Consider the following 23,970-nt stretch of genomic DNA (forward strand, 5'->3'; position numbering starts at 1 on the left):
TGGACGCGATTTTACTGTTCAATGCCTCAATGCCCGCGATTTTTCCATAGGAAACAATGTTAAATGGGCTACAGAGCCCTAATAGTCCCCCTGAAGTCTGAAATGGCCCCCACAATTGTTAACGCCACCCCACGATCAACGTGAACCCAAAGCGTGGCGAGCGCAGCGAGCCCGCGAGGGGCGGGCGGTATGCGTCCTCCGACCTTTTCATACCCCCACTATCCACGTCGGCGTGGAGTTGAGAATAGAATAGTGCGGCGAGCGCAGCGAGCCCGAAGCGTGGCGAGCGCAGCGAGGGGACGCGGATACCTGTGAAGCCCGCGAAGGGACGCGTTTACCTGTGAAGGTATCCGCGTCCCCTCGCTGCGCTCGCCACGCTTCGGGCTCGGTGGCTCGCTGCGCTCGCCACACTATTCTATTCTCAACTCCACGCCGACGTGGATAGTGGGGGTATGAAAAGGTCGGAGGACGCGTACGGCCGCCGCTCGCCACGCTTCGGGTTCACGTTGATCGTGGGGTGGCGTTAACAATTGTGGGAGCCATTTCAGACTTCAGGGGGACTATTTGGGCTCTGTGGCCCATTTAACATTGTTTCCTGTGGAAAAATCGCGGGCATTGAGGCATTGAACAGTAAAATCGCGTCCAATCACACTTTTAACATTATTCCCTATGGGAAATCGCGGCCATCGCGTCGCACCCATTTTTTAGTGCATTTGATGGCCGCGATGGGCGCCGTGCTAGGTAAAGAGTACCCAAATTTGTTCTCAAAATGGGCAAAACCATGTGCACTGCATGTGGGGCAGATGTAACATGTGCAGAGAGTTACATTTGGGTGGGGTGTGTTGAAGCTGAAATCTAAGTTGCAGTGTAAAAACAATGCAGCCAGTATTTACCCTGCACAGAAACAAAATAACTCACCCAAATCTAACTCTCTCTGCACATGTTACATCTGCCCCACCTGCAGTGCACATGGTTTTGCCCATTTGGAGAACAAATTTGTACTGCGATCAGATCTGAATAAGGGCCACTATGTGTGTGTTAACGCATAATGGCCATTATTCTGGTTAACGCGTAAAGGCAAATTACATCTCAAATGGACAAAACCATGTGCACTGCAGGGGGAGCAGATGTAACATGTACAGGATGGGGGGGGGGGAATTTACATTCATACATAAAATAAATTATATATAAACACGTGGATGGTAATTATGACTTGGGACACATGATTCCATGGGAAAAGGTTGTTGTGTTCCCCATAGAAAGAGGTCACCCCCTTGTTCTGTGCTGGTGCCATACAGTGAGGGTAACAGAAGTGGAACGAGAACAGTTGGACACAACAGACCACTGTGTATCATCCAAAAGGCCACAAACAGTAAAGAAGGACGGTGTTTAAGGCAGATGTTTCCAAACAACATTATTGCAATCCAGGTTTTTAGGATATTCCTGCATGAGCACAGACGAGAAACAATGTGATATAATCTTCTGGACTTAAGCACCGATAGCCTTAAAACCTGAACTGTAAGGGTGAGCTTCTGCAAAGCTGTTCTTAAGAAGACTGGAGGTGGGAGCACTGCCCTACTCCCACAGGTGACATTTAACAATCCCTGCTACGTTGGCCCTTATTCTGATTCACTCAGAGGCAAATTCCTTCTCATATAGACAAAACCATGTGCACTGCAGGGGGGCAGATGTAACATGTGCAGAGATAATTAGATTTGGGTGTGGTTTTACTTCAAAGTGAGCTCTATATTGCAGTGTAAAAATAAAGCAGTCAGTATTTACCCTGCACAGAAACAAAATAACTTGCCCAAATCTAATTCTCTCTGCGCGTTTCATCTGCCCCACCTGCAGTGCACATGGTTTTGTCCATTTGAGAAGGAATTTGCCTCTGCGAGGCAATCAGAATAAGGGCCGTTGTGTGGAGACCGAACAGCATTACAGCACATAAATAAAAATAGCATGCCCCTCCTCAGAATAAAATTCCTGATTTTTTGACACCAAATGTAAAAAACAAAACACTTTATTTTAAAAGTTCACATTCCACTTCACCATAAAAAGATAGCGATTGCTACTCGGTGAATCATGGTGAAAAAACCTTGAAATGTATTCGCCATGTGGTCATTGAATAGGGTGATTCACCGTTTTAGTCAGAAATTCGCCAAACAGCACAAATTCGCCATAAAAACATGGCGAATCAGGCTCATTGAATACCACCCACTGTGTTATAGCACCTAACTTTTCCACTCTTTAGAAGGTTTTTGTACATCTCTCCCAGTGTCCCGACAGGACAGCCATCACTTGTAGGGACACTGGAAGCGCAGGCCGAGCACAGCTAGCAAGAGCTAATCTATAGTCTCCTGTAGAGAGTCTGTTCTTCAGAAAATCAATTAGAACCACGTTTGTATACTGCACACATGAGAAACCTTCCCTGGTGAATATACTGTATTATCAGCCAGAAATAAAGGTTACAATCTAGTAATTTATAGAAAAAATATCAGAAGCTTTTATTTAGCAGGATATAGGGAATAACACAACTCCCGTGCTCGGACAGACCGATCGCCAGCTGTTAGCACAAGGTGGTTTTCTGTAGGACGATTGTTTTATATGAAGATTTCCCACATTGCACTTCTTCTGTGCGTGCGTCCGCTGACCGGAAAGCCTGTAAAACTTCTGCAGCGATGATAGACCCCAGCCGACACAGTGTGAGCCACGGATGTCTGTGGAAGAACAGTAAGAGGCCACTGACCACACCCACTCGTCATGCCACGTGTAGATCACCAGTCTGTCCTAACATGTTACATGTACACTCCAGGAAAGCTAAATTAGTCAATATCTATGCCCACAGACAACACTAGAATCCTCCGATGTAAAAAAATTAAATAAAATTAAATTATCTTCTATTTTTTATTTATTTGACATTTTCCATGCATAATAATTTCAGATCCTGACCGACCAGAATTTCGGCCTCTCAACATATTTTGCTTTGTTCTGCAGTGTATGGGAACAAAAATATATAATCTGCGCAGAAGGGGGCAAACACAAGCCTGCAGGGGATCCGTGGCCAAACCCCGGACCAATCAGTTGTAACCTCAAACATTACAAAAAAACCCTGTACATAAAACGGTCACAAACATAAATATTACACAAAGCTCCCAGACGGAGCCTTCACAGTAGTCCATGAGACGAACTCTAATACTGGAATGCAAGGCCGCAACTCCTACCCGCAGTCCCAGCTCAAGGCGGCACAGTCCAGCATAGCCCTACTTCCAACTCAAGCTTCACAGGATTATCCTCAGTGCCGCTGGCGTCAATGACCAGTCAACGTGTTAGTGTGCAAAACACATCCCCGGGTCTCCTTAGAAAAAAATGGAGCAAACACAAGCGCTCCGAGATTGAAGTCATCGCTCTGGGTCCGGCTCGTACTGCGAAATTCGGATCTTCTCGCAACAGTGTTTTTTGTGAGCGGGCCAGTCTTTTTGTTGGCACTGGGTACCACAGTATCTTGCGAGTTGGCACCTGCCACATATGTTAAATTCACGTAACTGGAAGACAAGATAGAGACGGATGAGTACATTGAAAGGAGCTCCCCCACCACCACCCTTTCTCCGTAACATACGGTGATCGTGTGCCTGATCCAAGACAACAGTAAGACAGAGGTCCGCTTTCAGACAAGGCCCCCCCTCTTTATCAAATGCTCTCCGTATACTACGAGGCTCATCGGTGTTACCTGAAACGGAGCCATGTCTGGGAGCAGGTGTAGGGAGAGAGCCCTCCGTGATGGTGGACCTGTCCCAGGTATTCGCTCTGCTAGAACGTAATTGCACAGCAGATGCAGCACCTGAATGATTGGATGATGTAACTGTCCAATCAGGAGACACATTCGCTATACACCTCCAGGCTGGGCAGTTCCAATCTCTTGCCCAGTACCCGTGCCATCTATAAGAATAAAAAGGTTTATAATCTCTAGTATTTGAGGGGTACTGAATTGCCAGTCACATTCCAGCCGAAAAATGTGCAGGATTTCTGCACAAACAACACGAAAACTAACTTTGCAGCCACAAATGAGACACAGACACTTTGCAGCAAACTGAACAAGAATATGGATTAGTGCCAGGGTCTGACTAATGCCCCTTTCACATCACGGAAATAACCCAGGTTTTTGCCGGGTTGAGGTCCGGTGTGAAAGCACCAAACCTAATAACCTGGGTTGACCAACCTGGCAATTTGACCCGCGTTATAAAGAAGGGTTAAACCCAGGTCACCCTCTGTATAATGTGGGATCCAAAGTCCGAGACGGTTTTACCATGTGAAAGACAGAGGTAACCAAACCTCAAGGTCCAGGTTTCCGAGATAACCAAGTTTGGGGACAGGTAACTAATTAGTACCCCAAATAATTGAATAATCTATGCTCAGCCATGAGTAAACTGAAAACCTGGACCGTATAGCCCCATACACACTAAGCGAAATAGTAATATATGGTACTCTTTACCTAGAACGGCGCCCATCGCGACCATCGAATGCACTAAAAAACGGGTGCGATGCCCGCGATTTCCCATAGGGATCAATGTTAAAAGTGAGATTGGACGCGATTTTAGTGATCAATGCCCGCGATTTTTCCATAGGAAACAATGTTAAATGGGCCACAGAGCCCAAATAGTCACCCTAAAGTCTGAAATGGCCCCCACAATTGTTAACGCCACCCCACGATCAACGTGAACCCGAAGCGTGGCGAGCGCAGCGAGCCCGCGAGGGGCGGCGGTACGCGTCCTCCTACCTTTTCATACCCCCACTATCCACGTCGGCGTGGAGTTGAGAATAGAATAGTGTGGCGAGCGCACGCGGATACCTTCACAGGTATCCGCGTCCCCTCGTGGGGCTCGCTGCGCTCGCCACGCTTCGGGCTCGGTGGCTCGCTGCGCTCGCCACACTATTCTATTCTCAACTCCACGCCGACGTGGATAGTGGGGGTATGAAAAGGTCGGAGGACGCGTACCGCTGCACTCGCCACGCTTCGGGTTCACGTTGATCGTGGGGTGGCGTTAAAAATTGTGGGGGCCATTTAAGACTTCAGGGGGACTATTAGGGCTCTGTGGCCCATTTAACATTGTTTCCTATGTAAAAATCGCGGGCATTTAACACTAAAATCGCGTCCAATCTCACTTTTAACATTGATCCCTATGGGAAAATCGCGGGCATCGCGTCGCACCCGTTTTTTATGTGCATGCGATGGCCGCAATTTTTTACCCCCGACGCCCGCGATGCCAATCGCGGGCGCCGTTCTAGGTAAAGAGTACCTAATATATCACTCAGAAGGGCCGTAGTGTGTACACTGACTCATTAACGTCGCGTGCTCCCACCCATCATTAACAACCACTGGGCTAAGATAAAAAAATGTAAGCTCTAAAAAGGCCCATCTGACCGCCCCAACACCCGCATTTCCCAGAAGGCCCACATCCTGAAAAGCTGGCTTCACTATCCCGTGATGGCGTCTAGCGCGGCACAACTCTCTACGCACCTGTTTCTCTATCATCGTACAGGGAGGGTAATGACATTCATAGTAGGTGCAGGAATTCTCTTCTTCTCTGACAACCTCTCCATTGGCGTTATAGCAGCGAGTGACGTTCAGCAACGGAAACAAGTCTTCTATAGGATCTGTGGGAAGCTGCTGTATCGCCAGCCAGTATAAGGACTGCTCCCTAAAACACAAAGAGACAAATCTATAACCACGTATTCCCTCGTCCAGTGCATGGGAAGATCTTCTGATGGGACTATGCACTCCGGTACCCGCCATGTCTAACTTGACACATGAAGGAGACCGCGTTAGGTCATGTGAGGCCACATTTTCAGAAGGGATTGGAAGCCTGCGGTTATGCGGCCTCGTTTTTCATAGCACTGATCTGGCACATGCAACCCCTCAGTGTGCCGGTGCAGTATGCTACCCCTATCTCATTATTACCTTTGTTTGCTAGACACCTCTTCTACCTCAGGTCGCCAGCCCCAAGGAACCACTTGTAGATTATCCAATCGGTTGTCAACCGTAATGCCGTTTAAATGTAACACCTGGAATCCCGATGCAATCCCGCCTTTGTGCCGCTGCCTGGAAAATAGATCACCATGTTAAGTATTGAGCTCTGCTTTTGAAAATACCTGAAGCTCTACACTGCACCGATGGGAGGCAGATTCTAAACAGTGAGACCGGCAATAAAACAGGTAACAGCATACTGCGCTGCAGGGGGGCAGGGCTACCAGCCAGCTGTACCAGACCACCCAGCAAGTCACATGTTCCAGAGCACAATGGTGATGCATTGTAAATGGCAGGCAGATGTTTTACCACATAGCCATGAAACGAAGCAACAGATTACAGCACCAATATAATTCTGCAAATCTATGGACCAAGAACTTTAACTGTTATATGATGTTCCCTGCACAGACAGTGGCATCATACAAACAGGTCACTCGTAAAAGTGGTCTGCAATTAATATATAGATACGGTCGGACAGGACTGATCACTAGAACCACACAAGTAGCAGGTTCTGAATGCTTACCATAATAATTCATGAAGCAGACGCCCAGACCCTCTTCCTTTATACTTGTCAAATGCGTAAGCAAATATCTTTGCACCGTTGCCGTCCGCATCCACTTCCATGCGAGCCTGAAACGTTAAAGCGCGTTAGGGTCAGTGACAGATCGCTACGAGGCGCCGTTATGTTGGTGCACTTCTCACTAACCGCTGATTGTCATTTATAAATCAATACAGAAAACAGTACAGAACCTAGTTTCCACCAGCACAACAGCGCCAACACGCAATAGACATTGAATGTACAGATATGACACATGTATAAGTAAACACTCGTGTGCTTTCAACAAATGTCCGTAAAGGGAATTGTGCAGAATGGCGCTCGGTTGTGCCATTGGCTGAGGTTCTCCTCATTATAATGTGTACCCAGCGTTAGTCGTGGTTACTGCAGATGGGGAAATGACTGCAGCCAATGGGGGTGGACATCACAGGCTAGAATTCAGCGGTTCAGCGTTATCTATGTCATCGTGTCTGTGTGCAACATTGCAGAGCTATAATGGCATAAACGCATTGGTCGCCACCCTACGGTTTACTAACAGAGGAAACCCCAGAGGGTATCAATCATTGGGTACCAATGGAAATGTTCATTTGTTTTATTTACTCATCTCCATAAATGACACTACTTCCCATGAAAACGCCCTTTTACGCATTTCTCCAGGATTTAGGGCAGTGATGATTAACTGACACTCCAGCTGTTGTTGAACTAACATCCCAGCATGTCCTGCATCAGTTTTCCTATTTGGCCATGCTAAAACTGACGCAGGGCATGCTGGGAGATAATGGGTTATTCTGTATTTCAGAATATTTTTTATAAATAAATGAGATTTATGTTGTACAAACACATGAAATACATATTATATTTGTGCATGGAACAAGGTTTGTGTACAATATCAGGCACTACATTTGAATGCCTAGCAATCATTTTCCTGCACATATGTAGTGCCAGTTACAGATCATGTCCCAAGTAGGTAAAAAAAAATGGTGGAGCCATCATGACTACAGCATAACCCAGGGCTGGGCAATTGCGGCCCTCCAGATGTTGATGAACTACACATACCAGCATGCCTTACTTCAGTTTTAGCATGGCCACATAGCAAAACTAATGCAAAGCATCCTGGGATGTGTAGTTCATCAACATCTGGAGGGCCGCAATTGCCCAGCCCCGGCATAACCCATGGTAAGCAGGGATACACTCTGGCCACTGGCTACGTTTGGTTTGTATCTTGAATTCCCAGCTGCCTGTCACAGATGCCAGCGCTGCCAGTATGTTGGCACAGGAATAGTTACAATGGAAGGAAAACCATACTTACTTCGAACGAGTAGTTGTCCACCAGCGGGATGTCTTGCTCATCGATTAGTGTATACTTTATCTACAAGGGAAAAACAGAGATGTTTTTTAGACAAACCCTATAATGTGATGACCAATGGGGGATACACAACCTAATTGTGGTTTACAAACGACTGAACCATTTAGACTTCTATGAAGAGTCCCTTAAGAAAGACAAGGAGATGTAAGGGGGGGTACACACCAGAACGATTAGGGCTCAATTCCATCAATCTGGATCCAATTCCGACCGATTGGATGCAGATTGTATGTAGATTGGGCATGTTTAGGTCCAATTTCGATCCGATTCTAATCCGATGCGCGTCCCCGCTGTCGTTTGGTCGTTTTACAGATCCTACCTGCTGCAGTGAGGATCTGTAAAAGATCCATTCAACTGGATACAGACTCAGATCGGATTGGGATCAGATTGGATGCAGATCGTTAGCAGATTGTGTGGCTCCAACAGATCGTGCGAGCATCACACAATCTGCTAACGATCTACTAACAATCAGGATCGTTCTGGTGTGTACCAGGCCTAAGTGTATGGCACACCCATGTGCAGGAGTGCTGTTCGGACCTTGCACAACCACAAGCCGAGCACCACCCAGTAACGCTGCTAATTCCACCCTGGAGGCAGCGGAGGTTCCAGCATGAGAAAGTCATACACACTATAGGAAAGCCACAGCACGGATTATATGCATAGCAATATAATCCAGTCTGTTATCACACAGCACAAAGCAGCCATACCCTGCTGGCTAATCCACACTACACAAACATGACATTCACCAGCAGTATCTGAGCTGCCAGGAAGCCCCCTGCTATAAGGATACGCAAAGCTGGAAGCAGCCCTGATACAGAACGGCATCATCAGGCAATAACAGAGGCACAAAGAGGTCCAGCCAAGCTCATCCGGCTCTGCCCTATCCTATGGCGGAGCGACCAACAGCTTGGCAAACTTAGGGGCTCATTTATCAATGAGTGTATGATAAATAGTGCCCCAGCCAATCGGCTTCTGTTGTACGTTTGACAAGTGACAGTTGGGAGCTGATAGGCAACAAGTTCCATCGCTCGATTAATTGGCGCCTAAGCCGGCAGGAACTGAGGTGTACATTTACATAATTGGATTGGTGGCTACCAGCAAAATGGCCTCGTTTCGTTTTTAGAAGCTTTAGCAAATGTACCACTAAGTGTATGGATGGATAGGCAGAGTGCCCCCTGGTGGCAATGGGATGGAAGAGGCCATAATTCCTGACACTACAGAGTACAGGTAGAAGGCAGAGCGCCAATGGGGAAGGAGGGTAGAGTACAGGTAGAAGGCGGGGTACCCCAGGGGGCGGGGCACAGTACAGGGCGCCCCCCGAGTGGCGGGGCACAGTACAGGGCACCCCACCCCCGGCGGGGCACAGTACAGGGCATCCCCCCTTCCCCGGGTGGCGGGGCACAGTACAGGGCACCCCCCCCGGGTGGCGGGTCACAGTACAGGGCACCCCCCCCCCGGGTGGCGGGTCACAGTACAGGGCACCCCCCCCCCGGGTGGCGGGTCACAGTACAGGGCACCCCCCCCAGGTGGCGGGTCACAGTACAGGGCACCCCCCCCGGGTGTCGGGTCACAGTACAGGGCACCCCCCCCCCCGGGTGTCGGGTCACAGTACAGGGCACCCCCCCACCCGGGTGGCGGGTCACAGTACAGGGCCCCCCCCCCCACCCGGGTGGCGGGTCACAGTACAGGGCACCCCCCCCGGGTGGCTGGGGCACAGTACAGGGCACCCCCCCCCCCGGGTGGCGGGGCACAGTACAGGGCACCCCCCCCCCCGGGTGGCGGGGCACAGTACAGGGCACCCCCCCCGGGTGGCTGGGGCACAGTACAGGGCACCCCCCCCCCGGGTGGCGGGGCACAGTACAGGGCACCCCCCCCCCCGGGTGGCGGGGCACAGTACAGGGTGCCCCCATGTCCACCTTTTGACTTGTTGACCAAATGCTTGTGTCAACCTTCCAACCCAGTTGACCATTGCCATGTCGACCCAATGACCCATGGCGGGGTACAGTACAGGGCGCCCCCATGTCGACCTAATGCTTGTGTCAACTTTTCAACCCAGTTGACCATAGCCACCTTGACCCATACCGGGTGGTGGGGTACAGTACAGGGAGGGGTAGCAGTGTATTGCACAGGGCGCCCCCGGGTGGCGGGGCACAGTACATGGAGGCGCGCCCACGGGTGGCAGGGCACATTACAGTTCAGGGTGCCCAATTGTGACGGGACACACTACACGCGTTTAGGGGGACACAGCCATGCCGGGCAGGAGGCGGGACTCGGGTGCTCCGCCCAGCCAAGGGCGTGGCTGTGGACATACGTACTCCCGTGCTCTACACCGATCGTACAGGTACCTCATAGAAGCGCCTGTCTGGATGTATACGGGGCCCCGGGACCGGTCCTCACCTTTCCGGCCACCCGGCCCAGCCGCACGATGCCCAGCTTGAAGTCAGTCATGGCGGGAAGGGAGACACCGCGCCTGTCAGCAAGAGAGCCTTCTTTTCAGGTCCCGGCAGCTCTCCACCGGGCGTCACGTGGCCTCTTCCCCTCCGCGGGGTCTCAGCGGAGCGCGGGGGGATCCGCGGAACCGACCACCCCGAGCTCGCGCCGCCACACGCGGTAGACCAGGCAGGGGATGCCACGCGCCGCCTCTCCTCCCCCCGCCGCGCGCTCGGGCTACACCCATAATGGGCGGGGGCCGGGAGCCTGGAGAGCCGAATAGCCAATCCTCGTTGACAACGGGCGCCGGGCTGCTGCGTGCAGCCGGTACACGCCGACCAATCAGAACGGGTAGAGGGCGTGACAGAGTCGCCTCTCTCTGACGCTGAAGGGCGCGAGCCAGCATGTAGGCGGTCCTAATGACGTCAGTTTCGCGGGAACCGCTCTGCTCGCACGGTGACGTCAGGGCAGCTAGCGGACAGGTGACAGGATTTAAAGGGCCGGAGTCCGAGTCAGGTGCCAGACCATGGGGCGTAACCGTGTCTTACACTTACACAGTGTGCCTAGAACCATGGCATATATATAATGGAATGTGCCCAGTGCCAGGGTAGGTGGAGGCTGGCAATGGCATATATAATGCAGTAAACCAGTGCCAGGGCAGGCTGAGCCTGGCATATATAATACAGTGTGCCAGGGGAGGCTGAACATGACATATACAATACAGTGTTCCCAGTGGCAGGAAGGCTGCACTTGGCATATATATATAATATAGTGTGCCAGCCCAGGGCAGACATGAGCCACCCTGCTAATTTGTAACCCAGCAAAAGATGAGATAGGCCAATGGTGTGAATACATTGTATAGCCAATGTTGTTCAGGGAGTTTTTGGATGATGCTACTTATGTACACCATACAGTAAGTGTGCCATGCAGTGTTTTTTTTGTTTTGTTTTTTTAATGATTTTTATTAAAGTATTTCTATTACTTAGACATAAAATGTGAACATTACAAAGTATTATGTATACCAATCAGCAGTGGCGTAACTAGATACATGTGGGCCCCATAGCAAAAGTTTGTAAGGGCCCCTATTTATCAACTAATGCTGAAAAATGTATACAGCACATGATACTTTGACAGGAAAAGTGGGCCCCTCTTAGCTCTGGGCCCCATAGCAGCTGCACCCCCTGCACCTATGGTAGTTACGCCCTTGCCAATCAGTGCCATGCAGTGCTTACGCAGTCATGTAAGAGTGCCATGCAGTGACTGCATGGAGGGAGAATCTTTTTGCAATCGCCGATCCATTCGCAAATATCGGAAACGCCATCTTAGACGTTGCCATCAGTCACACAATCGAAACTTGCAGAAGCACTATGGATGGTTCAGTTTCCCACTCTCGCTACGACATCGTATGCCTATCTCTCCCGGGTGTGAGGTAGGTTGCTCGCCCATAGATGGTAAATGGCTTTAGGATCGGAAGCTAGGGTTGGAAGCACTGGAACCATAAAAGAACTCCACAGCACCGACGCGTTTCGGACCAGCAAGGTCCTTTTTCAACCTTGAAAAAGGACCTTGCTGGTCTGAAACGCGTCGGTGCTGTGGAGTTCTTTTATGGTTCCAGTGCTTCCAACCCTAGCTTCCGATCCTAAAGCCATTTACCATCTATGGGCGAGCAACCTACCTCACACCCGGGAGAGATAGGTATGGTGAAGGAGTAAAGGGGGAAGTGGCACGTGGATACCTTTCTTTTTAATATATTCGTTTTTTATCTGCATTTATTGGATCTTGGAATAAAACCCTGTTTTTCACTCGAATCAACACTGGTGTGAGATTCCATTGCTGTCATCCAGAGGTCCCAGGAGAGAAAGAAATCTTTACATGAATCTAGGGCCCAGTGCCAAGGTGAGCTCTTACTTTATGGGAATGTCTGGTGTGAACTGAAAAGAAAGAAACCTTTATGGGAACATAGGGCCTGTCATTCAGGTCAGTAAAGAGAAAACACGGTTTATCTAGAGGAAAGAAAGATTCATCCAGATTTTCTAAAACCTTTGTCTCTACCTTTATTATTTTATGTGTGGTATCCATCTTGGATCGACATCCTGACCAAGGAAAGGAAGGGACAGAACACCATTTTGTTTCCTGACAGCGCACTGTTGTCCACCATTTGTGTATTTTATATGATGTGCAGTGCTAGCCACCTCCCACTAATTGCCCAGGACACTCCCACTGACTGGTCCAACTATATGCTGTGCAGTGCTACCTCCCACTAGCTGCCCAGGACACTCCATAAAACACCCACTGACTGGTCGAACTATATGATTTTCATTGCTAGCCACCTCCCACTCACTTTCCAGGACACTCCCATATCACGTCCACTGACTTTATCCAACAATGGGGGTTATTTTGGTTCACTCTTTCTAACAAATTACTTCTTAGACTTAGAAGGACAAAACCATATGCACTGCAGGTGGGGCAGATGTAACATGAGCAGAGAGAATTAGATTTGGGTGGGGTTTTACTTCAAAGTGATATCTCTAATGCAGTGTAAAAATAAAGCAGTCAGTATTTTCCCTGAACAGAAACAAAATAACTCACCCAAATCTAATTCTGTATGCACGTTACATCTACAAGGAATTTGTCAGAAAGAGTGAACCAAAATAACCCCCAATATTTTCAGTGCTAGCCACCTTACACTCACTGCCCAGGACATTCCCGACTGGTCCAACTATATGATGTGTAGTGCTAGCCACCCCCCACTTACTGCTCAGGACACTCCCACTGACTGGTCTAACTGTATCAGGGATGGGAAACCTTCAGCCCTCCAGCTGTTGTTGAACTACACATCCCAGCATGCTATGCAACAGTTGTAGCATGGCCACATAACAAAACTGTAACAGAGCATGCTGGGATGTGTAGTTCTACAACAGCTGGTGGGCAGAAGGTTCCCCTTCCCTGAACTATGATGTGTAGTGCTAGCCACCTCCCACTCATGTTCAGGACACTCCCATAACAGGGCCACTGAGTGGTCCAACTATATGTGTACTGCTAGCCACCTCCCACTCATTGCCCAGGACACACTCACTGACTGAACCAGCCAGAGGCAGAACTGCCAATGGTGCAGAGCACCGGGGCCTCTGAGGACTAAGGAACCCACTGTTTTTTCCCGTCACTCCCTGATGTGTTGCATAGTGATCTTGGGTTGGGGTGAAGAAGTTGGAGCCCAAATTATAAATTTGCATCCAAACACACAATTTCTGATACCGAGTTCAACTATATGTGCATTTCTAGCCACCTCCCACTCACTACCCAGGCCACTCCCATCACTCGTCCAATGACTGGTCCAACTATACGTGCAGTTCTAGCCACCCCAGGACACTACAATAGCACGCCCACCTTAGCAAATATAAATCGCCACAAATTATTCCCACACCGCTGGCAGGAAGGACTTCTTTGTGGAGATTAACAGGGATTATTTGTCTGTCATTACATGGAGTAGGACCATATTAAAGGGATGGGGGTAACACGGACAGCCATCCTGGGGCTCCCACATTAGGGGGCTGTCCATCATGCTCTGTCAAGGTCTTCCAGCATCTCAAAAGTTCATTAGCAGCGGCTGCGAGAATCTCCAGATTTGTTGTGATTGGCAGTCCCCATGGATTAGAGGTCAGTTCTCCCCTGGTAATTCAGAATGCACCAGTCACCCAGATGCTGCTGACCCAGCAGGAATATCCTGCATAGCCCACTGATGTATACAGCCATACAGACTGCTGAGTACAGTGTTACTAACAGAGCCCCTGCCAGGCATAGCCCCATAAACCCTTATACCAGTTTGCACAATTCTGTATACACTGAATGATTTGTGCAACATGAAACCATCCCCCAGGGTGGTAACTACGAGAGGCACCTGAAATCACAGCCAGGAGCCGATTGGATGGATCAATGTATCATACTCTCTCTCTCTTAAAGAGTTTTTATCACTGGTTGATAAATAGGTCACAAATCATCAAGCACCGGGAAATCCAAATGATCAAGTATGCACCAAAGTCTCTATAGCTGGCCATGGATTGGAAAGGACCCCCAGAACCTTCCCGGGCAGCAGGATCACATGCAGTATTGCGGATGTGCTTCTTCTGCATGTGATCATAGCCAAGCCTGCAAAAGGGTTATTCTCAAGACGAGAAAGAGGAAAGGGTTGTCACTGGTGTGGTGCACCTGGAGGAATTTATTACAGTAAAATTTAACCTTTATTGATCATTTTTTAAAAATGCGAAATATAAGAACACACATAAGACAAAGAAATATAGATGTGATTGACAAAGATAGAACGGGTGTGTTTAAAATTCGGTGGCTTCCTGGCAATGGATATGTAATTGAAGTTGGTATCAGTATAATTTTATTATTCTTTACACAGGTATAATATTGACACCATGATGAAAGGAAATCGTTCTTGTACTGGTATTGTACTCAAAATGGTGTTACAACGTATTCAAGCTGCTACCTCTATTCTTGTACTGCTGTAGCACCAATCAATGAAATGTGGACTGTTTGTCCTCAGACTATTATGCTGAGATTGCAACAATGTATCTGCTGCAATTATGTCTCTTAAAAGTAGTGACACTTGTGGCGACCCCCAATATATTGGGGAGTGTAACAATTGCAAAGGATGATGTAATGGCTTGTTATAGAAATGCCATGATATTCAAAACACTATCCTTATGCGTTATATAGGCAATCTGGAGGAATGACAGCACGGTTTATAATAATAAAACCGTATTATTCAGGATTGTATTTTAGAGTGCTATACACATCCTGTTAGTACATACAGATTGTTATACAGTGTTTTGAGTGCTGAGAGATCCACTAATGTGTCTCAGGGTCACTCCCCCCCGATTCAGGACTTATTTCAAAAATGATTTAAAGATGTTAATCAAGTTAGTGCTCAGAGAGACACAGAAAATCCCTATTGTAATCACAGCTCTGTGGCTGTATAGGGACAATTTCTATAGAATGCAAGGTCACATACTTTCAGAGGCATAGACCTTATAGGGTAGGTATATACAGTGAGTGCTGCTACAGACACTTATTAACTCGTGGTATGCACTCTCTCCACCAGGTGCTCTATAGATACATTGAGTCAGTGGTGGTACGAGTGGTGCAGCTGATACCCTATGTAGGGATTTTTAGGAACCTGTGGAGAAATACAGTTCAAAATGCATTCCTATCAATATGCGTTGCCTGTCAGCGCACCACTAGCCGGCGCACGCTTCGCATTTAGCTTTTTCAAGGCCTTGAAAAAGCTAAATGCAAAGCGTGCGCCGGCTAGAGGGGAGCAGGCGGTGATCCTCTTCATGGGGAGCAGTGGGGCAGGCAGCGGGGGTACTGAGCGCTGACCTGGCCGGGCGGTGTGGTCAGTAGCAGCGCTCATCAGGGGGACGCCGGAGCGGGTCCTGGCGGTTTTACTAGCTGGCGGCGCCGGTGTGTGATGACCTGGCCGGGCACTGATCATTCACAGATATCATTCAGCAGCACTGCGGGTCGGACGGGGCCGGGCAGTGGCGGACTGGCAGGTATTCGATTTTTAAACCACCTGTCAAATGACTAGCCGTTCGCTGATTGGCTGAGAGCTCTTAGCCAATCAGGGAATGGCTAGTCATTTGACAGTTGTTTTAAAAATCGAATACCCGCCACTGCACTGCCCCGTCCATCCCGCAGCGCTGCTGAATGATATCTGTGAATGATCACAGCGCCCGGCCAGGTCATCACACACCGGTGCCGCCAGCTAGTTAAACCGTCATGACCCGCTGCCCGCGTCCCCCTGATGAGCGCTGCTGCTAACCACACCGCCCGCCCAGGTCAGCACTCACCGGCGCCGCCAGCTAACAGGGAGGTCGGACATGATCTTATCTGCTGGCTGACCGTCCGACCTCCCTGATCCGATGCGCACGGGCCCGCGCATCGGATCAGATGTCACACTCCTGCGATTTTGGGCCGATTTCACCCGCGGTTATGGGCCCAAAATCGCATAGTGTATGAGGGCCTTTAGACCATGTCAAAAAACAATATTATTGGAAACACCCCAAATATACATGTAAAAACAATGCAAATCAGGAAAGGGACCTTACACAGACAAATTTGATAACTGGATGGACAATGACCTGGGTGTGTTTGGATTCAGATAACCCACACAGATGAAATGGTCCAGGACGTCCCACTCAAGAGGATGAAGAGTAAGATCCTCCTTTCAATGTATGTCAATCCTCACGGGATCTTTTTCAAGGGGTTTTATTGTGATTATTGGGGGCAGGTGATCCTCTTGTTAGGTTTTTGAGTTAACCAGAGCAGCTGCACAAGAAAGTGAATGAGGTATACTACATTCTAGTAGACACTCTGCCTGCAGTTCATGGATCCTCAAGCCCTGATGAGATACACAGGAGACCACACATTGCAGCCGATTTAAATCTCACGCAAGTTATCACTGCAATTGCAGGAAGAGCGACTAAATTGCATAGGAATCATTGATATTAATGAAGGAGAGCATTTATTAAAGTTGGAAGAGCTAAAGTTAGGAGAGAAGGAACCAGCCAATACACTCGTCAAGTTCAGACAACCTGTAACATGATTGGCTGCTTTTTTCTCACAATTTTAATATCTCCCTCTCAGAGTTGTGTTTAATCCAGTTTAGGAACAGCTGAGGTAAGGCACACACAGAACATCAGAAACAATTCTGACAGGTCTGAGCTACAAAGCAAAAGTAATATGGGTCAACTGAGAGATGTACCAAGGCTTGAGAAAGCGGTGTATACAATAGCAAAACATGCCGGTTGTGAGGTGCAAGTTTGCCATTTTGAGACAGTCATCACCCATCCTTGGACTTTCAGCCCCTCAGCCAAACCTTTATTTATTCACCAGGTTTACACCTAACTATAACCCCCCCCTCACAGAACTGGTTTTAAGTTTCCCCACCCAGCCTCAGTGTCCAAAGCTTGGACAACCTAACACCATATACACAACACCCAGCGAGAGTCTTGTGTGTCTAGGTATAAAGGGGATGCAAACTTGCAGCTGTGGAACTACACATCCCAGCTTACCCTGCCATTGCTGCACTGCACACGTTCTTTAGTCCCACATGTGGTCTATTATTCCAGAACAGGATTACCAGTGTGTACATTACCCTCCCATTAAAGTAAGCCTGCACATGGAAGGTACCAATGCTGAAGTCCCATTGTTATCGGCCTCTAATGGAAACTACTATGAGCAGGAACATAACAGCGCCCCCACCTGATCCGAAATTGTAACTCCTGTGCAGTTTATAGAAAAGTGATGGCTAACTTTGACACTCCAGCTGTTACACATCTGTATCAGTTTTCACATGGCCAAATAGTAAAACTGATCCAGAGCATGCTGGGATGTGTAGTTCAACAGCTGGAGTGTCAAAGTTAGCCATCACTGGCTTAGGGCACAGATTATCCAGACCTGATTTAATTCATGCTACACATCAGTGCACTCCCCCTGCAGGACAAAAACACAAAACACTTCTGTCAATTCAACTTTTATTGAATATTTTAGTCCTCTTCATAGCAGGTTTAGCTCTGTGGAGAGAGATAGACACCAGTTAAGCACAGACTGAGGACAAGATCTCAGCCTCAAGTATACACAGTACTTACTGCTGGGCATTCCACCGCGCCGCTGTTAATATCTTCAATGATATCATGTGGGTGTCTGCCATCTACATTGCAGCCAACCGAGTGAGCTGTGCCCAGGATCTCCTTAATGGTCCCTGTGGGAGCAAAATGCAGATTAACCCCCAAGTCTATATTACCTGGCGGAGTGCTGCAGAGCTGCTCTGCACTAAAGGCTATGCAAGGTCTCACCTGAGAGTTCCCTGGCCAGGGATCGGTGCCTCATCTGACGGGCAATGCTGATGATCTCATCCATGGTGATGTTCCCGTTGTGTTTGACTGAGTGAATGGAACAGAATGAGACGGTTAGTACGGTCTAGGACTCACGTCACTGAATCTGTCTCCAGTCTATCGGCACAGGGTGACTCACGGGAAGAGTGAACCTGTTTCCTAAGACGGAGTCTGCTCTCAGCGCACCACTGGAATATACGCAGTCACGTCAGACTGTTATAGTGGCGGGTGGCTGCTCCCGACTCGTCCCCTATCTCCACGAACGGGAGCGATGGGGATACTTACTATTTTTAACCTTCTTCCTGTCGCGAGGAGGCTCCTTCAGGGCCTTGATGATCAGCGCAGAAGCAGATGGAACAACTTCAATCTGTAAAAGTAGAAGGATTTAGTGTATATTCAAGCAGCGTCCGTCCCCTCCAGACATCCACACCGTGGTAGTCATGTCCCCAGCCTTTCGGCACAGACCCGGTCATGTGAGGACAGAGCCTGTTTCCTAAGATGGGTTTTGCTCTTAGCGCACCACTGGATTACACCAGGCCATGGACAGACCAGTATAGTGGCGGGTGGCTAATAATCTCTACCTCCGTATTAAGAACCAACCTCCTATATCCTCCCACTGAAGCATATACAGTTAATGTATACCCCATTTCCACTGAAGGGACACTTCTCAAAACTTGAAGCTGCTTCTGGGTATCACTTTATCTAGAACAGCGATGGGGAACCTTCAGCTCTCCAACTACACATCCCAGAATGCTTTGCTACAATTTTAGTATGGCCAAATAGCAAAACTGTAGAAGTGCATGCTGGAATGTGTAGTTCAGCAACAGCTGGAGGGCATGAAGGATAAGGGCGACTATCTGCCTATGTCTCAAAGGTTACGTGTTCTCTCCAGCACCTCCCGAGGCATTACCTGAGCATTCCTGTTCTGGATGGTCAACTTGACGGTGATCCTCAGACCCTTCCAGTCACCGGTGGCCTTGGCAATGTCATCACCAACTTTTTTGGGAGACTAAAATAGAAATAAAATTCATTCAGTCATTTGCTATTTCTTTATAGTGGTTACAAGAGTAATACATCCCACCATGAGAATGTTCAAAGGGAAGACAGCCAAGAGGGGCGACAGACAGTTGTACAATGCTGTAGGACAGGGATTGGGAACCTTCGGCCCTGCAGCTGTTGAACTACACATCCCAGCATGCCTTGCTATTTGGCAATCCTTAAGACTGTCGCAGGGCATGTTGGGATGTGTAGTTTGACAACAGCCGGAGGGCCGAAAGTTCCCCATCCCTGCTGCAGGAGAACCAGGAATGTTAATACCCCATTGTCTATTTCTAGACATCTAAACCAGAGTGGGACAGCAGGTAAGAACCACAAGGCCCAGCTTCACACTAAGGTTATTGTTGGGAGTCGATAAACGAGAGATAAGCAAATTCAGTTTCAAGTCAGGTTTATTTGGTTCTGATGGCCATTTTGGATTTTTCTGATTGGCTATCGGCTGTCACGTGTTTTGGCTAGCCAATATGAACCTGGGAGGACCCACACAAGCAGAAAATACAAACTCACAGATCAGGCCATGGCGGGAACCAAACTAGTGGCCTCACCGCTGTGAGGCAGTAATGCTAACCATTACACCGTCCGTGCTGCCCCGTATATAGAACACATGGTGGGAATAGAACCCATGACCTCACCGCTGTGAGGCAGTAATGCTAACCATTACACCGTCCGTGCTGCCCCATATATAGAACACATGGTGGGAATAGAACCCATGACCTCAGTGCTGTGAGGCAGTAATGCTAACCATTACACCGTCCGTGCTGCGCAATTCTTACACACTGGATTGTTAGTGTTTAGGACCAAGGATATTAACAGATTGAGCACAGGTGACCATAAGCACCTAAACCATTTTCATTTAACCTGTGCTCAAGCATGGATATACTGTTTACTTGCCCTTTTGAGACGCACCACAAGCCCGCTACACCATAGGGCAATGAGCACTTCTAGGCTAATCGGGCATTCACGGACTAGGTGAAGGGGCAAATAGAGCCGCCTTTTGCAGCTATTTAGATACTGGTTTAACAATTTATTGGCTACACCCATAGCTGAATGCCCAATATATCATGGCTAATATAAATCTATACACTATATAAGCATAGTAAAAGCAGTATCGGTTGGGTAAGAGAACCCACAGTCATGTCCCCAGCCTTTCGGCACAGACCCAGTCACATGAGGACAGAGCCTGTTTCCTAAGATGGGTTTTGCTGTCAGCACACCACTGGATTACACCAGGCCACAGACAGACCAGTATAGTGGCGGGTGGCTATTCCCTTCCATTGTCGACCTCATAACATACATGTATACAGTACAGCCCTGACACCAGCTGCCGCAGGACGTATTCTGCTGGGTACACAAACTATTATGCTCTGGGACCCAATCATACAATACAAGTGACAGGACCACACAGCAAGTTACTGCAGAATGGCCGCCACACGTGGTCAGCAAACTGCACATGCAGAGGGACAACCCAAGTGACTGATGGTCAATGGCCATCTCTACATTGGCAATGATTCATAATCAACGGTTTATGGCTGATATCAAACACTTGCCATCAATGGGGGGGGGGGGGGGGGGGGAGCAGATATTTCCCTATCAATGTTACACTAACTAAATCCTTTTTCACAAGTGTCATGAAATAGAGCCCACTTTTGTGATTTCCTGCCCCCGAGGTCTTATTGGCCCATAGAACCAATCAGTCAAAAAACCCTATGGGATCATTGGTTGGTGAAATCATCAATACACATTGGCACCAACACAAAGATAACCACAATACTGAAGTGTCTGCACAGTTTCATTATTGGTAGAAGAGAACTTACCAAACCCAGAGGTCCAATTTTAGGGGCCAAAGCTGAGGTAGCTCCCACCTCTCCACCAGTGCATCTCAGAATCACTGGAATAAAACAGAAAGTCTTAGTAGCAGCAACACACCAGGTATATACATGGATTCATTGTGTAACGTGTTCTCTGCCTTACGGCACAGGGCAGCTCACACACAGAGGAGCCCTGTTTCCTAAGACGAGGTTGCTATAAGCGCACCACTGGAATATACCCAGACACAGAGACTGGTATAGTGGCGGGTGGCTACAGAAAACCCAACATGACCAAGGTATGGGGGAAGTACAGGATAGAACCCTATGGCCTAGGACGGAGGGGGGGCAGCTGGTCCTATAACCCCAGGGACAATCATTACATCACCGCACCATTACCTATATACAGTTTCTTATATAGCGCAGTATATTCAGAGAAAGACCATAAGCTTGTGTCATTCTTTTGTCATTGTCAACCTTAGATATGTCAACAATTGCAAAATGTCAGACCTAGTAATTGTCAACCATTGGTGGTCAACTTAGACATAGTCTACCCAGTGCCCACATACCATATGCCACCAGCAACTTACACACATCTGAATGTGTGTACCTATCCCCAGGTAGTTGTGGTGAGGGGTAGAGGTGGGTGTCACCTATGCCATATTGCCAGTTAAGGTGGGAATCACCATGGCAGTGAACCATACCCCCAGTAGGGGCTGGGGTGAGTGGTAACAGCCGCCAGGTTGGGGTGAGAGGTCACCAAGGCACAGTTGGCCATACCCCTGGGTAGGGGGTCACCATGGCCCCAATGAACCAACCTACAAACCTGGCAACAATAACCTAACCACCTGCCCCTGTACTACAGTAAACACGGTACCTCGCAGCGCTCGGCTAATCGGAGATTTAAGGAGTAGAGGACGGGGGTCACAGTCACCTCATGGCCCGGAGATCTCACACAACCACCCCGGAGACATGTACCATTAGAGCCGCCAGACGCCCGGCTCCAGCGCTGCGGCCTGCCCGGGGGTAGGAGGGGACACGGCCCGTCGGCTCACACTCCCCCGGTCCGGTCTCACCTACCAACTTTAATCTCGGTGGGATCGAATTTGGGCGGCATATCTGCGGCGTGCGGGGGGACTGCGGGTCACTACTGCCGGTGTTGGTGTCGGATGAACCCGGATTCGGGACGACCGAGGAGAGAGTTGCACCTTCACCAGCTAGGGAACGCCACGAGAGAGAGGGAGGAGCTGGGACCGCGCGCTCCTATATCAGCGCCCGGAATCTCGCGAGATTCCCGGTCAGCGCCCGGCCTCGGACGCCATCTTGCGTGTGGCGGGCAGAGCCGCAGGAGGAGGTGGCGCGGTGCGGGCCGCTGGGGTCACGTGACTGCGCTTGGATCCGGAAGCGCCTGGTGCCTGTCACTGGCTGTTTCTGTTCTGTTGTTGGTTGTTGCTGCTGTTGTTGTCTTGACTGCACTGCTGCTGCCGCATGTCCCTGAGGGTCCCCAGCCCGGAGCCCCCTCCCCAGAGCAGTGAGTACCGGCAGCCTGACACCCCCTCCTTTTTCTATTTTCATAGGTTACATAAACTGGCACCCCCATCCCCATTATGGGGCATACACCTGTAAACAGGATTGGGGGGGGGGGGGGGGGGGGCGGATTCTCCTGTTGCAGCTGTCATACAGGACAGGGGGTCCTGATCCCCCCCCCCCCCCCCCCCATAACCATGTGACAGGGTGACAGCTCCTGCTGTCATACTGTGTCCAGAGGGTGGGAGTTCAGCTCCTGCTGTCATGCTGTGTTTTTCAATGCAGCCTGTAGAGCTCTCCTAGACACTAGGGGCTTCTGAGCGATATCGGTCACAATGTCTTCTAGTGTGTACCCTCAATATCGTTAAAGAGGCGCGCTCTAACGTGCCGTTAATGATGATTAATGTCTTGTGAACATGCAGGTTAATTTGGCAATATAGTCAAATGACATGCATGTTTAGCTGGCTTTGGTGACGTCAATGAACAATATAGATGGCCGATATTTCAGTCATCCCCACAATATCGGCCGCCTGTGGCCAATAGGGTTAACTATATTGGCCGTGGGCAGTGTCGACTACTGTGTATGGGGCTTTACACGTCAGTTAGGAGCAGCTTAGTTGGTCCTTTGGGGTTATTCATACCTTATCGCACGGCTGCGAATTTGCTGATTCTATCGTAGCCGCTGAGTAAGTCCTGGGCTACGCACAGACTGCGCACACTGGGGAATCATTCCATGGTGAGCGGCTGTTATCTGGGAGTGTCAGGGATAATGCAGGTGTGGCCAGGTGTATGAGGGGAAGTCATGTGACATCAGCTCCGCCCCCGATCAGCCTGATTCTATCGTAGCCGCTGAGTAAGTCCTGGGCTAGGCACAGACTGCACACACTGGGGAATCATTACATGGTGCGCGGCTGTTATCTGGGAGTGTCAGGTAATACGCAGGCTTGGCCAGGTGTATGAGGGGAAGTCATGTGATGTCAGCTCCGCCCCTGATCAGCCTGATTCTATCGTAGCCGCTGAGTAATGGGCCCCATACATCAGCAATCACAATTTATGGATTTCCAGATACAGGGATTTTTTGGCCAGATAAATGGATTTTACAATCTATCTGACTTTGCCCACACATTACAGATTTATTTCAGTGATCGGCAGATTTTTCCATCTAAAGATTGCATCTTCATATCTGGAAATTGCCCAATCGATTTGTCATTTCAGCTGTTCATAATGTAAATAGATGAAGAAGACAAATTGGGAATGCCCACACATATAAAAGAGATCCGCAGATAATACCAGATTATTAAGCATGT

The 23,970-nt window shown here is 49.0% G+C and overlaps 3 protein-coding genes and 4 non-coding genes across 9 annotated transcripts in view; 1 reads left to right on the top strand and 6 right to left on the bottom strand.

Moving 5' to 3' along the window:
• Window positions 1–2,479: 2,479 nt before the first annotated feature.
• On the bottom strand, window positions 2,480–10,643 carry ZMYND19 (zinc finger MYND-type containing 19). Of its 2 annotated transcripts, XR_014468516.1 has the most exons (7): window positions 10,339–10,643; window positions 7,888–7,947; window positions 6,546–6,652; window positions 5,957–6,097; window positions 5,516–5,696; window positions 3,728–3,936; window positions 3,406–3,542 (listed from the first exon to the last, which is right to left on the bottom strand). XR_014468516.1 is itself a non-coding variant. In XM_083168203.1 (6 exons), exons 1-6 carry the CDS (start codon window positions 10,387–10,389, stop codon window positions 3,399–3,401), a joined length of 684 nt encoding a protein of 227 aa, XP_083024329.1. In that variant the 5' UTR covers window positions 10,390–10,635; the 3' UTR covers window positions 2,480–3,398. The 2 variants fall into 2 exon arrangements, 1 of the variants encoding a protein (XP_083024329.1); XM_083168203.1 differs by lacking the exon at window positions 3,728–3,936 and having other exon boundaries at window positions 2,480–3,542; window positions 10,339–10,635.
• Window positions 10,644–17,898: 7,255 nt separating this feature from the next.
• Window positions 17,899–22,389, bottom strand: RPL12 (ribosomal protein L12). Its single transcript, XM_083168206.1, has 7 exons — window positions 22,217–22,389; window positions 21,146–21,219; window positions 19,186–19,284; window positions 18,561–18,642; window positions 18,237–18,323; window positions 18,030–18,142; window positions 17,899–17,954 (listed from the first exon to the last, which is right to left on the bottom strand). Exons 1-7 carry the CDS (start codon window positions 22,251–22,253, stop codon window positions 17,949–17,951), a joined length of 498 nt encoding a protein of 165 aa, XP_083024332.1. The 5' UTR covers window positions 22,254–22,389; the 3' UTR covers window positions 17,899–17,948.
• Window positions 18,380–18,504, bottom strand: LOC146055199 (small nucleolar RNA SNORA65). The gene has a single exon (XR_014468520.1). It is a non-coding gene; the product is annotated as a small nucleolar RNA SNORA65 (small nucleolar RNA).
• On the bottom strand, window positions 18,714–18,839 carry LOC146055198 (small nucleolar RNA SNORA65). The gene has a single exon (XR_014468519.1). It is a non-coding gene; the product is annotated as a small nucleolar RNA SNORA65 (small nucleolar RNA).
• Window positions 20,464–20,589, bottom strand: LOC146055196 (small nucleolar RNA SNORA65). The gene has a single exon (XR_014468517.1). It is a non-coding gene; the product is annotated as a small nucleolar RNA SNORA65 (small nucleolar RNA).
• On the bottom strand, window positions 21,285–21,407 carry LOC146055197 (small nucleolar RNA SNORA65). Its single transcript, XR_014468518.1, has one exon. It is a non-coding gene; the product is annotated as a small nucleolar RNA SNORA65 (small nucleolar RNA).
• A 107-nt stretch (window positions 22,390–22,496) lies between the features above and the next one.
• Window positions 22,497–23,970, top strand: part of LRSAM1 (leucine rich repeat and sterile alpha motif containing 1) — a 57,723-nt gene continuing 56,249 nt past the window's right edge. Inside the window, exon 1 of one of the 2 annotated variants that reach the window (XM_083168205.1) lies at window positions 22,497–22,667. In XM_083168205.1, coding sequence (XP_083024331.1) covers window positions 22,625–22,667 — 43 coding nt within the window. In that variant the 5' untranslated portion in view covers window positions 22,497–22,624. The remainder of the gene's footprint in view (window positions 22,668–23,970) is intronic. The other variant, XM_083168204.1, reaches the window with a different exon arrangement.

This window comes from Crinia signifera, unplaced genomic scaffold (genome assembly GCF_055691185.1).
Source record: "Crinia signifera unplaced genomic scaffold, ASM5569118v1 HAP2_SCAFFOLD_343, whole genome shotgun sequence".
Taxonomy (NCBI): domain Eukaryota; kingdom Metazoa; phylum Chordata; class Amphibia; order Anura; family Myobatrachidae; genus Crinia; species Crinia signifera.